The 14,452-nt window shown below is 31.9% G+C and overlaps 2 protein-coding genes across 2 annotated transcripts; both read left to right on the forward strand.

Annotated features, from left to right (window-relative positions):
- Positions 1-3,420: 3,420 nt before the first annotated feature.
- On the forward strand, positions 3,421-6,388 carry LOC132036613 (small ribosomal subunit protein eS8-like). Its single transcript, XM_059426984.1, has 5 exons — positions 3,421-3,557; positions 3,679-3,751; positions 5,107-5,440; positions 5,739-5,905; positions 6,096-6,388. The coding sequence occupies exons 1-5, from the start codon at positions 3,554-3,556 to the stop codon at positions 6,181-6,183; spliced, it is 666 nt and encodes a 221-aa protein (XP_059282967.1). The 5' UTR covers positions 3,421-3,553; the 3' UTR covers positions 6,184-6,388.
- A 2,373-nt stretch (positions 6,389-8,761) lies between these two features.
- Positions 8,762-12,336, forward strand: LOC132036048 (pirin-like protein At1g50590). Its single transcript, XM_059426275.1, has 6 exons — positions 8,762-8,976; positions 9,535-9,584; positions 9,710-9,748; positions 9,863-9,891; positions 10,751-10,917; positions 11,754-12,336. The coding sequence occupies exons 1-6, from the start codon at positions 8,879-8,881 to the stop codon at positions 12,265-12,267; spliced, it is 897 nt and encodes a 298-aa protein (XP_059282258.1). The 5' UTR covers positions 8,762-8,878; the 3' UTR covers positions 12,268-12,336.
- Positions 12,337-14,452: the final 2,116 nt, after the last annotated feature.

Consider the following 14,452-nt stretch of genomic DNA (forward strand, 5'->3'; position numbering starts at 1 on the left):
TACCCATGCGATCATAGAGCCAACAATTTGATTTTTCATTCTGACTGGCTTGACTTATTCATTGATTTGATACACGAAGTTGTAATTATGGCTTATTTTCTAGTATGAATTTAGCGATCCAAGTATATTCTAGACGGGTTTAAAAAATAAAATCAGGTTATTTTGGAGAATTTGAGAATTTTTGTTAAAACAGGGATATATCTGAAAACTTTAATGACGCGAGGGATATTTTTTATTCAAATTCTTAATAGAAGATATTTTTAGCCTTTTTTCCAAAGTAGAGGGGCATTTGTGACCCTTTATCCATAAATATATGCGTACATAAGATAAATGCATAATACATATATAAGCAACTTAACTTGGTTTTAATTGGCAAGTAAATATCTCAACTTTGAGAATGCACATCTAAACACCTCAACTGGGTTTAAGGGTGTGTTCGGTGTGCCGGAAAATGTTTTCCAATTTTCTCATATTCATTTGGTCAAAAATTTTGAAAAATATTTTCTATTAGAAAATAAGTTCATTCAAAATAGGGAAAATGACTTCCTTAATCAAAGTAGGGAGAAAAAGTCCACACTTGACATTTCCAAGAAATTCACTTATTTTCCAAGAATACATTTTCCTCCATACCGAACACACCCTAAGTTAGCTATGGAAACACCCCAACTTTGAAAATGCGCATTTATACAACTTAAATTTACCTGTGTCTAGATGTGCATTTTCAAAATTAAGATGTTTATGCGGCCAACTTAAATCAAGTTGAGATGTCTAGATCGAGGGCAATTTGGAGGATTGTCCTTCGCTGGGGGTAGGGGTGTTTATGGTTCGGTTTGGGTCGGTTATTGATTAAAACTATAACCAAATCAATTTAGTCGGTTTTTAAATGTCTAAAACCATAACCAAACCAAATAAAATAATAACCACCGGTTTGGTTATTGTCGGTTTGGTTCGTTTTGGTTAGATTTTTCAGTTTATAACTAACGTGACCATGAGACTTATCAGTAAAACATTAAAAAGTTGAAAAAGACATGTCTTTTTTTTTGTTCAAACGATAACTTTTATTTATAGTTTAAGGTGGAACATACATCATAGAAACATTTTCACTATTAGTGATAGTGCAAAGTCACTGATTACCCAAAAGTTGCTAAACTATTACATATAGAGCTAAAAACTAAGTTAGTAGTGGCGGCACTATTTTTGTCATCTTAATATACATACCTGGAAATAAAGTAGAGCATAGGAGCTTTTAGTTGTTGTCACAAACATACATATTAATTAAACATAAAGACTACCTAAAATTAAAATGAAAATATATGAAATAAAAAAACTTTGTATAATGATCCCAAACTTTGGGGCAATACTTGCATTTTGCCCTTAATCTCCCATTTTATTTAAAAAAACTTTGTGTAATGATCCCAAGCTTCCAATGTTTTTCTATCATTATCCCAAGGCTAGGGTCTCGACTACAAGGAGTTGCTCTTTTATGCTTTTTAGGAGGATTACCCACAGAAGAAGTATTAGGGCATTACCATGTGCTTGAGTTGCAACAAATCTTTGATGTTGCTCAAGTATTTCATAGGAACCTCCAAATGTACAACCTCTGTCCTTTTCATATGAAAAATATTACAAGTTTAGGAACCATTCATACAAGAAAAAAGAAAGGTATAAATTCGAAAAAAAAAGAAGAAGAAACAACCTAAAATCAAATGGTCGACAAAGAAAGGCTAAAAATTTAAGTTAAAGACATTAAACTCTAACGTAAGTCGTTAAGTAGGTTCACTTAACACTTAAAAGAGTTAAAAGACTTAAAGACATGGGCTTGGACATATTCTTAATAATATGGGCCTTAAACAATCATGTGAAATAAGTAGACCAAAAATTAAATTAATGATTAAAAGGTATAAAATATTTATAATTATTTATGACAAACTAATATTATACATATAAATAATTATAAAATTTATGTATAAAATTTATCGGTTTGGTTCGGTTATTTTTTAATAGAACCATAACCAAACCAAATATTATCGGTTTTTAAAATTTAAAACCAAATCAAACCAAACCAAACCAAATGTCGGTTTTTTTATTTGGTTTGATTAAATTTTCGGTTTGATTTTGGTTTTAACTAAAACCGTGAACAGCCCTAGTTGGGGGTGGTCTTTAATTTTGCCCTTCGCTACAAGCCTCTTGGTTCCAGGTTCAAACTCCCACTCACTCAAAAATTAAAAAAAAAAAATCGCAAAGCATAAATTGAGATTCGCAGCCCAACTTATGCCTTAAGGCAAAAAAATAAAATAAAAAAAATTGGTGGAATTTTGCAAACCTCAGCCTTAAGACCTAATTTTGGGTAAAAGTTTGTCTTAAAGCATAAATTGGTGAACACTGCATTAATCCCAACACGCGCCCGCAATTTTTTTTTTTTTTTTTTTTTTTAAGCGAGGCGGATTGACCAAGGAGCTTTGGGTGTTAAGCAAAGGACAAATATTAAAGACTATCAATTTGAGGGGCAAAAATTAAAGACCACCCCCAAAAGAAGGGAAATCCGCACAAATAAAATGATGTTTAGATGAACATTCTCACAGCTAAAATATTTACTTGTGGGTTGATGTCAAGTTAATGTACCTACACGTGTTATGCCTAAGATAAAACTTGAAATGTCAGACTAGTAACCACCAACTCTTTGTCCCCTTAAAAATTTAAGAGTGTGACCGATCATCTTCAAATACATTTGGTTTCATGCTGATCAAGTGATTAATCAAACAAATACATCAACTAGTGTAATTAAACACGATTATATCCAAATTTAATTATAAGGTAACTTTCAAAGAACCTTAAGCAAATGCGCTCGAAGAAAATTCTCAATCGTCTAGAGTTATTTGTATTAGGAAGAAAACAATATGAAAATTGATTTATGAACGTAGTTAGTGCAATCTATTAGTTCTAATATCCATTTACTTTTAATTGGTTTGAAAATAATTAAAAGTGTATAGACAAATATTAATAATAATAATCACTATATGGCCCTCAATTTTTTGTTGATCAAGTAATTATTTGAGTTTAATTACATTCTCTAAAACTAAATTACACAATCACTATTATGAAAAGAAATTCATTTTCTAATATAAGTTATATCAAACTAACGTATTAGCACGATGTTAAGTCAAATAATATCACTTAAATTAAATTATTAAAAAAAATGATAATCCGTTCATTTTTAATTAAAGATTATAAGTTTGAGTATGAAAAATCATGATCGAGAGCTCTACCCTATAACCATACCTTACCCGGCTAAAATTCGAATTACTCAAGACTCCAACACGGCTACAGGACATTTAATGAAAACCAAAAACAAGAAAAGAAATAAAAGGAGGGGATCTAAGTCATAGACCAAACTATAAGGACCAAAATATATCAAAAAAGGTAAGGACAAGATTGGAATTGTGAAGTTGCTAGGGTTTAATAAAGTTATAAGCTGATAAAACCCACCACATTGTACCTGATTGCAGAGCCGTCAAGAAAACCTAAATCCTAGGTTCCTCCATAACCGGCAACAATGGGTAATGAGAATCTATTCATTCATTTCATTGCATTTCTCTATTGTTGTTTGTATTATATGTACTAATAAAATCAAGAAAATGAACTTAAAGAAGCAATTTTTAATGTGATATTGTATTATAGGTATCTCTCGTGATTCTATGCACAAGAGACGTGCCACTGGAGGCAAAAAGAAGGCTTGGAGGAAGAAGAGAAAGTATGTACAACATTATTCTTATTTAAACAATTTGCTAGTCCTTTTCTTTTTTATATAACTAAATTAATGGATCGGCAAACTTTGGCATGTCTAAGGACATTGGGGTCGTTTGGTTGCTAGTTAGGAGCTGACTTATTCATGTATTAAATTCTGCAAAAGTACTAGTATTATGTTTATTAGCATTCTTTTTGCTATGTATAAAATTCATTTGGTTTGCGATTTAGAAACACAGGTAACTAATACATGTACTATGCTGCTACTTAAAAAAAACCCGCAAGGGTGGCTCAGTTGGTTGAGCATGGGGCTTTCATAATGGAGGTCTCAAGTTCGAAATCCCCTGCCTACCACAGCAGGGGATTTGTCTTCTGGGTCGAGCTCGTCGCACGGGGCTTGCCTAGTGCGGGTTACCTCTCCTGTGCGGTTTGCGAGCTATGACACAGGAGCTGGGTTACCTTGTGCGCGCCTGAAGGGTAGCCCATGTCATCAAAACAAAAAAAACTAATACATGTACTATAAGTTATGAGGGAATCTATACATTATTTTATATAGGATAAAAGATGGATCAACTTTTATATCTCTTTTCAGTTTCAAAAAAAAAAGATGGATTGACTAATACATGAATAACTAAGCACTGCATAACTCTAACCAGCAACCAAACGACCCCTTAGTGTTTAGCCAGATTGTTAGATCTGGAGGTTTTTTTGCCTTGTTATTGCGTTATTAATTTGAATTTTACATGCATCGAATTATGTGGAGTTTAGGCTAATGAAGCGGACGAAACTTGTCAATTCAATTGCCTTGAGGGAAGTTTTATGAAGGAAGCAGCTTTGATAAAGTTTGAAGATTTAGTTGCTTTGGAGATTCCTTTTTTTGTTGCCTAATGATAAGGAGTTAGTTCAATGAATGGGCTGATCGAAGAAGGAAAAATGTAGAAGAGAAAGCTTAAAATAAAGAAGAAAGTTGAACTGTGAATGAAGAAGAGAAGAAAAATAAGAAAAAAGGGACTGATTTCTCGATGAATCTAACTGATTTAAAGAGTGCGAAGAAGAGCCTAGAAGTTGTTCGCTTTCCAGAGCTAATATCGTGCTCTAATTAACTGACAAAAAATATCACTGAAAGAAAAATGACTAATTTTTAGTTCTAAAAAAAGGACTAATTTTTCTGCTGCAAGCATAGTTTGCTTTCTTCATAATTGCCAGTCACGTATAACCAGTGTACCTCCGTTGGTTTAGTCCAAGTCTCTCTCTTGACCCCAGATCTTGGTAATATCTGAGTTAAATGATTGATATGTATGGCTAAATTGTCCTTTTTTGGTTACGTTTTGAGATTGATTTGTATCTCCTGTTCCCGTGAAGGTACGAGCTTGGAAGACAGCCAGCAAACACAAAGCTTGTGCCTAATGCTAAGACTGTTAGACGGATAAGAGTCCGAGGAGGTAATGTGAAGTGGCGTGCTTTGAGGTTGGATACTGGGAATTACTCTTGGGGTAGCGAGGCTGTTACAAGGAAGACTCGTTTGTTGGATGTGGTGTATAATGCCTCTAACAATGAGTTGGTTAGGACACAAACCCTGGTGAAGAGTGCAATTGTTCAGGTTGATGCAGCTCCATTTAAACAGTGGTATCTCCAACACTATGGAGTTGAAGTTGGTCGCAAGAAGAAGACTGCTGCTTCCAAGAAAGAAGGAGAGGTATTTGAATGTCTTTATTAAGTCCATGCTTCTGCTCTACATTACACGTTATCTTCTTTAGTCTTTACCAATGATTTGCGTAATCAGTTTTCTGTTGCTTCCTCTGTCTTGAGGATAATATGTACGGACATTCTTAATCATAAGAGGCTGTGTCTTTGCAAAAGAAGTAAAAAACTGTCTTTTCAATAAATGTTTTCTTGAACTTGCATCTGTTATCATTCGATTGCAGCTTTAGCTACGCCAAGATACAATGGGAGTCTTTCTCTGTTTTGATGATTTATGCCTGATTGATTCACAGGAGGCTGAGGCTGTTCCAGAGGAGAAGAAGAGTAACCATGTCCAAAGAAAGCTGGAAAAGAGGCAACAGGATCGCAAGATTGACCCACATATTGAGGAGCAATTTGCTAGTGGGCGTCTATTGGCTGCAATCTCATCACGACCTGGCCAGTGTGGTCGCGCTGATGGGTATGAATTCTCTTCTCATCTGTATGGTAATTTGGTGAAAAGTGCCAATCCCAAATGAATGAATAATGGATGCTATATTCGCCTAAACAGAAATAATCATCAATCTCGTTGGTCAAATGTTTAAGTACTAATAATTAGACCGGTTCCTAGTTGCTTGCAGTTTTCATTTTCTTTCGTTGAACTTTGACAGTTACATCTTGGAGGGTAAGGAACTCGAGTTTTACATGAAGAAACTCCAGAAGAAGAAAGGGAAGGGTGCCAGTGGTGCTACTGCTTAGAGTTGCAGCTTCATTTTCTTATATTATCAGAAGTTCAGAACAAATTAGATTGGTTGTTCTTCCCTTTTTTCTTTAGTGTCGGTACTACTCTTCATTGGAAGGGAATGATAACTTTTTGTATCAGAGTTAGATTCAAGTTTGTTTTACATATGGTTAACTGAGAATTTTGAGAACGGCCTGCTTTATCAAAAAAGAATTTTGAGAACAGCCTTGTCTTACTCGATGACTGGGTTTTTCTAATGTCATTAACTGTTTTTTAATATTGGTGTTGAGATAGACCTCCCATTGATCTTTGTTTGTTGCACTTTCATCCTTATCTCTTCCAATAGATAGTTTCAATTAAGTTACGGCGATCACAGGGTTTCCTATGGTCTAAAGGTTAATTTTATAGCAGCTTAAGCATTTGTGAAGTGATTTCGTGACCCTTTATCGGATTGTGCCATAAAAGTTTGGAAATGGCATATTTTCTATATAGTTACCATGACTGTTTTTACTAGGAAGAGAATCGTAATTAGTCCTAAAAATGATGCCTTTAGAATTAGTGTGCTAACTGATCTGTGTTGGACTCAAACATGCATTTACTTCAATTACATGATGGTTAAATTGAAAAGGAAAAACAAGAAACTTCTTCCAAGAGGAATTAAGGCTTCATGAACAATGGGTGTTTCATAATTGGTATGCCTAGGAGAGTTTTAAGCAAGTGTGACATCTGCCAGTTGTTTAATTTTCCACGTTAAGGCAAATGCGTAGAATCTCTACTCCAAATATGTAACCAAATAAGTAGAGAGTATTTGGTCACATCCTTGAATGCGTTTTTAAACATGCCATGATGTAGCCTTTTCAGTTACAACGTCACTCGTGTGTTGTTTGTTAGGACATAAATCTAGAACATCTGTCCCAACACATTAAATTTAAAAAAAGAAAACCAGAGTATTGCTCCAAAAGTAAGAGGGGACAGACTTATAACACATGCGTCAAGTTTATATATGCTCTTTTCCCCACAAGTCTTTAGGTAAACAAAAGTTGCCTGTACCAGTAATTTACACCTAATCACGTAAGACATGTTTTTCATGTGCAGATTTATCACTTAATCATTAAGTGAGATGTAATTTCACATTAATTTTTAACTGTTAAGGTCAAATTGTTTAGTTTCGTATAAATATTGAGTGTAGGTAAGTATTTAGACATGAAGTGTTTAGTACAAAAACATCATGTGTGGGTAAGTATTTAGATTATATAAAGTGTCGAAATGAAACCTTGCTTGTTTATTTTTAATATTATTTTATGTTTTTCCAACTTAAAGAAATAGTGGACTCGGCTCTATTGTTGGAGTACGGCAGCATAACGATGGTATTGCATCATCAATTGCTAAACTTTGAACGGTAACATAATAAACTTTCCAAAGATGTCATGTGGAAATTGGACCATATTCATATTACACTCTTTGACTAGAACCTTTTGTAGTAATCCAACTATACATTCCAAATTTGACTAATTAATAATACTAGTTGTCCTGTTTCTTCCAAATCCATATATTCCCTCGGTTTCAATTTGTTTGAACCTATTTCTTTTTTAGTCCGCATCAAAATGAATGACCTCTTTCCTAATTTAGAAACAAATTCACTTTATGAATGATTTACAGCCACACAAATTTTCAAGGCTTATTTTGAACCACAAGTTTCAAAAGTCTTCCCTCTTTCTTAAATGTCGTGCCCAGTCAAATGGGTTCATATAAATTGAAACGGAGTGAGTATTTTACAAGGCTATTATGTGTTCTCGTCATGCTTTTGTTCTTATGACACCAACAAATGAGTGGACCCCCTCAAAGATATTCAGAAAGAGCACACAAATACAATTGGTAATTGTGGGGAAAGACGACCTTTCCATTTTCCAATTGCTCAACGAAGACCACGCACTATTGAGAACCAGAAAGAGACGTAGAATTGTACTCAAATGATCCAAATAGTGAGATTTTATCAGTGCTAGGAATTTGGTATAAATCCAAAGATGACATGATAAGACTACCTTTCAGGATAAGACATTTTTTTGGCTTCTAGGATATATATATGTAATTAAGTTTTACTGTATAGGACAAATAGAAGTGTTTTAAAATAATGAAATTCAAATATAAAGACTTTGGGAAGTCATCTGGTAATTATATCAGATATATACTATCAATTCTCTCCCCTTGTATACTCAAATCCAATTACAAGGGAATGCAAATATCTCTGTTTTAGATCACCATTTCGATTTATTCTTACTTTTAAAAGTTGCAAATATAGCGCTTGAGAGGGATAAAATATTAAATTGTCATTTAATATCTATAAAATTTTAATTCATAGTCTAATACTTTCTCATTAAACTTTCAGTCTAAAAAGTTCCTATTTTTTTAACAACTGTCGGATAACTGGCGAAAATTTCTATTAAAAAAAGAGTTTGAATATGTGAATTGGGAAGTAGAAATGGGGGGACATCATGAAAACGTTATGCTGACGTGAGATTCGAATAGAATAAAGAAAACATTGCATATCAAGGAAACTCCCTCTTCCTTTCATATATTTTGACTTGCTAACTTCATACACACTATATATAGCTGACACTTTATAAGTTGCTAGAGAAACCTCACAAATAACAACAACTCACAAAGAAAGACAAAGTTTCTTAATTTGTTTTGAAGATCAAAGACAAGACAGAAATGTCAGTTGTAACAGAACCACGCTCTATTGCCAGAAAATTTTTGGCAAGGCCTCAACAGGAAGGCCTTGGAGCTGTTGTTAGAAGAAGCATTGGAAGGTATATTCAATTTTTTTCTTACACTTTTGGACAATGTTTTCATCTGAACCAGAAGCGGATCTAGGATTTGATGCTTGTAGTTTCCAACCCATTTCAGATTAAAAAATATAAAGAGATAAAACAAAAAGCTACAGGTGACCAAGGATTCGAACTCTTGACCAAAAGAAACAAAGCTTTAAGAGTTTCTTCTTTGCCACTGAACCAACAACACACTTTATTAATGGATTCCCAAATCGTATTTCTTATATATTTACTGAATTTTTCAATACAAATATAGGATCCGCCCATATAATATGCTAAATCCGCTCCTGATCTGAACACATTCGAAATTTAAATTTGATGAATTCAATCTTTAAGTTATTATCTTGAACCGCCCACATTTCGAAATTGCCGGTTAAAATTTTAATATTTAATAGTAAAACTTTTTTTTAATTTTCTCGTATATTTATGCTCTGCCCCGAAAAAACTGGATATAGTAGAATGAGGCTGCATTCACTCTTAAACTTTTGGTAGTACCTTTAATTTGCTCATTAACATCTTTTGTATTTCCTCTTTTAGATTTGAGTTGAGATACTTTGATCCTTTCATAGTTTTGGATGAATTCTCAGGTATGCTTAAATTCTTGAACTAACTTCAGTTTCTTGCCATTTTCTATATCCATATGTTTAATTACCTAAAATCTTTTTTTTTTTTTTTTTTTTTTTTTTTTTTTTGTCTAATTAAAATTATACAGTTTCTGCTCCGGCTGGTTTTCCTGATCATCCACATAGAGGTAGCTATTGGCAATCTAATGATTTAATTTATTCTGCTTTTTCTCATCTAAAATTTGCAGATTTTCACAGCAAATATATTTTGATTCTCATCACTTATTTCTCAATTTTTACAGGCTTTGAAACCGTCACCTACATGTTGCAGGTACTTAATATACAATCCTCTTTATGCCCTTTAATTAAGTCTAATAAAATGATGATTATATATGATAGATATTTTTAATAAGTCTCTTTCACATGCTGTTTGTGTACATTGTCAATGACTGCTCAATTAAAAGTAAAGGATTAAATTGATTTCCACGTTTTAGAAAATTGAAGGAGTAGTTGAATAGACGTGCTTGTCTAACTTAGAAGAAAACCACATACATTACTACTTGTTTAAGATTATTGAAAAACAAATAGCGTGGTCAAATAAGAAAAAATATATTTGTTGGCTTATATATGACTAATGGCATTGGCAACTCTTTAGCTGGCTTTAATTTCATTAGGGGACTATCAGTTTCCCTCACTAAATATTGTCTATTTTTTTAGCTGGGTTTTAGTTGTAAACATTATTATGTAAAGAATCTTTTATACTATAGTTTAACTTAAGATAGTCTATTAGTTATCATTTTATGAGGTTATACTGACCGTGTAGCAACAATTTACGTAATCAGGTCAAACTTAAATTACGAATAGAACTCTCGATAGTATACTTAAAATAATAATTAATTTGTTATCACAAGTTAAAATTTATTGATGGTATAAAAAAATCCTTATGGTCTGAATAGATATAACTTAAATCCTTACCTTATAAGAAATTTTATTATGTAAATATTTTTTATATCGTCATTGCATAGAACTTCAAATTGATAAATGCAAGCATATACATTTTGTTTTGTTGTCTCATTCATGTTCTGGACTTGTTTAGGACTTTGGTAGATAATTTTTATAAATATTTTTAGATTAAGTAATCATAGTAGTTGAGATTAAAGCAAGGTTTTAATATTTTATTTGTACAATAGGGAGCTTTGACACATGAAGATTTTGATGGAAACAAAGGCACAGTTGAAGCAGGTGATTTACAGTGGATCACTACTGGAAGAGGAGTAGTTCATTCAGAAATGCCTGCAGCTGAGGGAACTCAAAAGGGTCTACAACTGTGGATTAATCTATCCTCCCAACACAAAATGTAAGTCTATTCTCTCTCTATTAATTAATTGGAACATACTGTTGTTCCTATTTATCGTAATAGGTATTAGTGATAAGCCGTGCGAATTTAAGAATTTAAATTTATTTGTTTTGTTTTTTAAGATAGCAATACGACTGCGATAGGAATAAATAGTTTATACTATATATTAAATAATTTCTTAACACAAATACAAAATTTGAGTAAAAAGTACTGAGTTCTACCGAAATCGTAACTTACGGTGTAAATTTGCCCCTGGTTACCGGTAAGAATACAAAAAATCTTCAATCTTGAAATTTTGTGACAGTACATAATTGAACTTTCGGATTGATTTTTAGTATTGTCACTGAATTTATCTACTGTAAAAATCACGACATAATTTTTTTAATCATTAACTAAATTTTATTCACTATACTCTTCAAATCACAAAACTATCTGCTTTTCGCTTTAACACAGTAACTGAACTAGGAGTATATTGTCCACAAAATACAAATGGTTGAAAGGCTAAATTTCCAGCGTCGGATAATCATTTTTTCCTCTTTTTTTATTACTTTTTTTTTTATTGCATTTTGTTTTCAAAATATAGGCAGTCAAATTTTTTTTACAATATGAAATTTCTTATTCTCTTTCATTTGTATTTTTTCTTAGCTGGAAATATGACCCTTCGGTCATTTGTAATTTTTAGGCAAACTACACATAATTCAATTACTTTACTACTATAAGATACAATCTTGCGACTTCACACCGTTATAGCGAGTAAAGTTCAATCACCATACCTCATATTAGATCAATATTTTCTTACAAGAAAATAATCCAATTATTTCAATGGTTTATAACAGGGTACAGCCAAGGTATCAAGAAATATCAAGTGAGAACATAGAAGAAGCTACAAGAGATGGGATAAAAGTGAGAGTTATTGCAGGGGAAGCACTAGGAGTAAAATCAACTATACACACAAAAACTCCAACAATGTACTTGGACTTTACTCTAAAACCAGGATCTCAAATTCAACAACCAATTCCCAAATCATACAACTCATTTGTATATATTTTAGAAGGTGAGGGTATTTTTGGCCAAGATTCAAGAACAAATTCACCAATATCTTCACATAATTTGTTGCTTTTGAGTGGATTTGGTGATGGGCTTGTGGCATGGAACAAGGGGACAAAAATACTAAGGTTTATATTAGTAGGTGGAGAGCCACTGGGTGAACCAATAGCACAATTGGGACCTTTTGTGATGAATACTCAAGAAGAAATTGACCAAACAATTGAAGATTTTGAGAATTTTAGTAATGGTTTTGAGAAAGCTAGGCATTGGCGATCTCAAGCTAGAGTTGAGCTGGGTTATTAATTAATAAGTCGGAGATTCGACTAATTCATATCTCGTTTTTTAAGGTCCATTTAAAGAGAAAGTGTGCTATATTAGATAGAATTTTATCGTTGATTCTTTTGTTGTTTCTATCTTTTCCTTGTTTCTATGCATATTTTAAATGGAAAGTTGAGCCAATTAATTAATTTGGATGTGGAAAATGTGGATGAATCTATTAGTATTTGTTTTTTTTATTATCTAAATATAAAGCTTTATGAGGGTATATAGCTCTTTGTTTGTATTGATTATTGATAGTGCTTTATGAGGGTATATAGCTCTTTGGTTGTTAACTTATACGAATCTCAATTAATTTACCATCACAAATACAAAATAACATTGCTCATAAAAAGTTTAGATAAATATGAAAAAACCATTCCAACATTTTTTCGCCTCTAAATTTGAACATTTAGTCTCCTACGGTCAATTTCCAAATTTATTAACCACTTTGTCACACTTTTGAGTATTTAGAGGTGTGTCTTCCGTATAGTAAGAACATCACCAAAAAAAAAAAAAAAAAAAAAAAAAAAATTGTAACGAAATATTTATGACGACTATGTTCGTCCCAAAACTGTGACGAATTGATGATGTTTTTGCAAAGCATGAATTTATGACAAACTGTTACATCATAAATATTTTTTATCTTGTCCCAATAGGAAAAAGAATACGTATGAATCATAACGTGGCCACGTCACAGAGGTATGCACACTGTAATGCTACTTTGTGGGAACATTTATTCTACTCAAAGATCGTTGAATGGTACTTATGGGAAAATTAGTTGTTTTTTCTACTCCACAAACTTAGGTGGTAGGCAATTAGCATGGTCAGATATTAGCATTATTTGATTTACCTTATTTGCTATAGTCAGAGTCCCACCACATGCAACTGAGAATTGGATGGAATGGTGAAATTTTAATAGTCGAGTTTGACTAAATGGAAACTAGGAATTTTTAGAGGAAAAAAAGAGAGAAAGTACAAAGAAATTTTCTTCTTTGTTTGGTTTAAGTAGGAAAGGAAGAAAAAAAAAAAAAGGATACTAGTACTATAAGTTTACTTTTGGTCCCACCATCTTCTCTTTTATTTTTTCTGATGCTCTTTCTTTTTGGGCTTTTCTCTTCCCACCCTCTAATTTGCCAAAAAAAGATACTAGTACTAGTGTTAAATATTTATATACACTAGACGGATTTATGCTTTAAAATCTTCGCGCACGCCCAACGCTTTAGATTATAGATCGTATGTGTATGTAGTTGTGTTTGGATAGTGATTATATATATATATATTATGTTCAAAACACGATTAATATAACATTGTAGTTTATGCTCCGTATCTAAAACTTTATTATATTAATGTTTCTTTATGAATACAAAATCGACAAATTTATTAATATTTTTTAAACGAGAAAACTTGTTTAAAAAGAAACTATTTTCCTCTCTCTTTGAGATAAAACAATAGAATATTTAAGCATCGGTTGATACTTTCAATTTTAATTCGATTAATTTAAAGGTGTAAAATACTTATTATCTTTATCAAATTTTGATTTTGATAATTCTAATTCAAATTATTAAATTAATTTTACATGTTTAAAACAAAACAAAGTAGAAATTGATTTTCTATTTAAACGAAGAAATACTATTTTTTAATTTTTGGTAAATATTCTCGGTTTAGCTCATTACTTGTCATGTTGTCTTTTGCATGATTTTTTTAAGAAAACGTCGATTAGAGTTATAATTTGACTAATTTACCTTATTCATTATTTGATCTCAATTTGATATTTTTTTACGACATTAATCTCTTTTCACATTTATTAGAGTAAGAATAAAAATAAAAAAGTAATTAAATTCTATCTTATTTTAAAATATAAATATTTTTAAGTATATTTATTTTAGTAAACATAACAAATAAATGACATGACGGAATAGCGAATACAACAGTTTAATATCTAGATTAGATCTCGAAAGCTAATATAAAAAAAGAAAAGAAAATTGTATGGTTTGACTACTTAACCTTTTTTGAAGAAAAGCAATTTCATTTGCTTTCACTAATGGATTGATACGCACGTGTGATAGAATCCATCATTATTGAATTAATGAGATACTTTGGAAATTACATGAATATTGTTTGATTTTTTAATATGGGGTGCACTGTTTTTTTTTTGACATTATTAATTTGC

This window comes from Lycium ferocissimum, chromosome 11 (genome assembly GCF_029784015.1).
Source record: "Lycium ferocissimum isolate CSIRO_LF1 chromosome 11, AGI_CSIRO_Lferr_CH_V1, whole genome shotgun sequence".
In the NCBI taxonomy this organism is placed as follows: domain Eukaryota; kingdom Viridiplantae; phylum Streptophyta; class Magnoliopsida; order Solanales; family Solanaceae; genus Lycium; species Lycium ferocissimum.

What these genes read in the sequence shown, in the direction of transcription:
- LOC132036048 (XM_059426275.1), top strand. Translation starts at nt 8,879, where the DNA reads ATGTCAGTTGTAACAGAACCACGCTCTATTGCCAGAAAATTTTTGGCA. An exon ending in AGTTTTGGATGAATTCTCAG is followed by an intron (nt 9,585 to 9,709) that starts GTATGCTTAAAT and finishes AAAATTATACAG; the next exon opens with TTTCTGCTCCGGCTGGTTTT. An exon ending in CCGTCACCTACATGTTGCAG is followed by an intron (nt 9,892 to 10,750) that starts GTACTTAATATA and finishes TTTGTACAATAG; the next exon opens with GGAGCTTTGACACATGAAGA.
- LOC132036613 (XM_059426984.1), top strand. An exon ending in GCTTGGAGGAAGAAGAGAAA is followed by an intron (nt 3,752 to 5,106) that starts GTATGTACAACA and finishes GTTCCCGTGAAG; the next exon opens with GTACGAGCTTGGAAGACAGC. An exon ending in CTTCCAAGAAAGAAGGAGAG is followed by an intron (nt 5,441 to 5,738) that starts GTATTTGAATGT and finishes ATTGATTCACAG; the next exon opens with GAGGCTGAGGCTGTTCCAGA.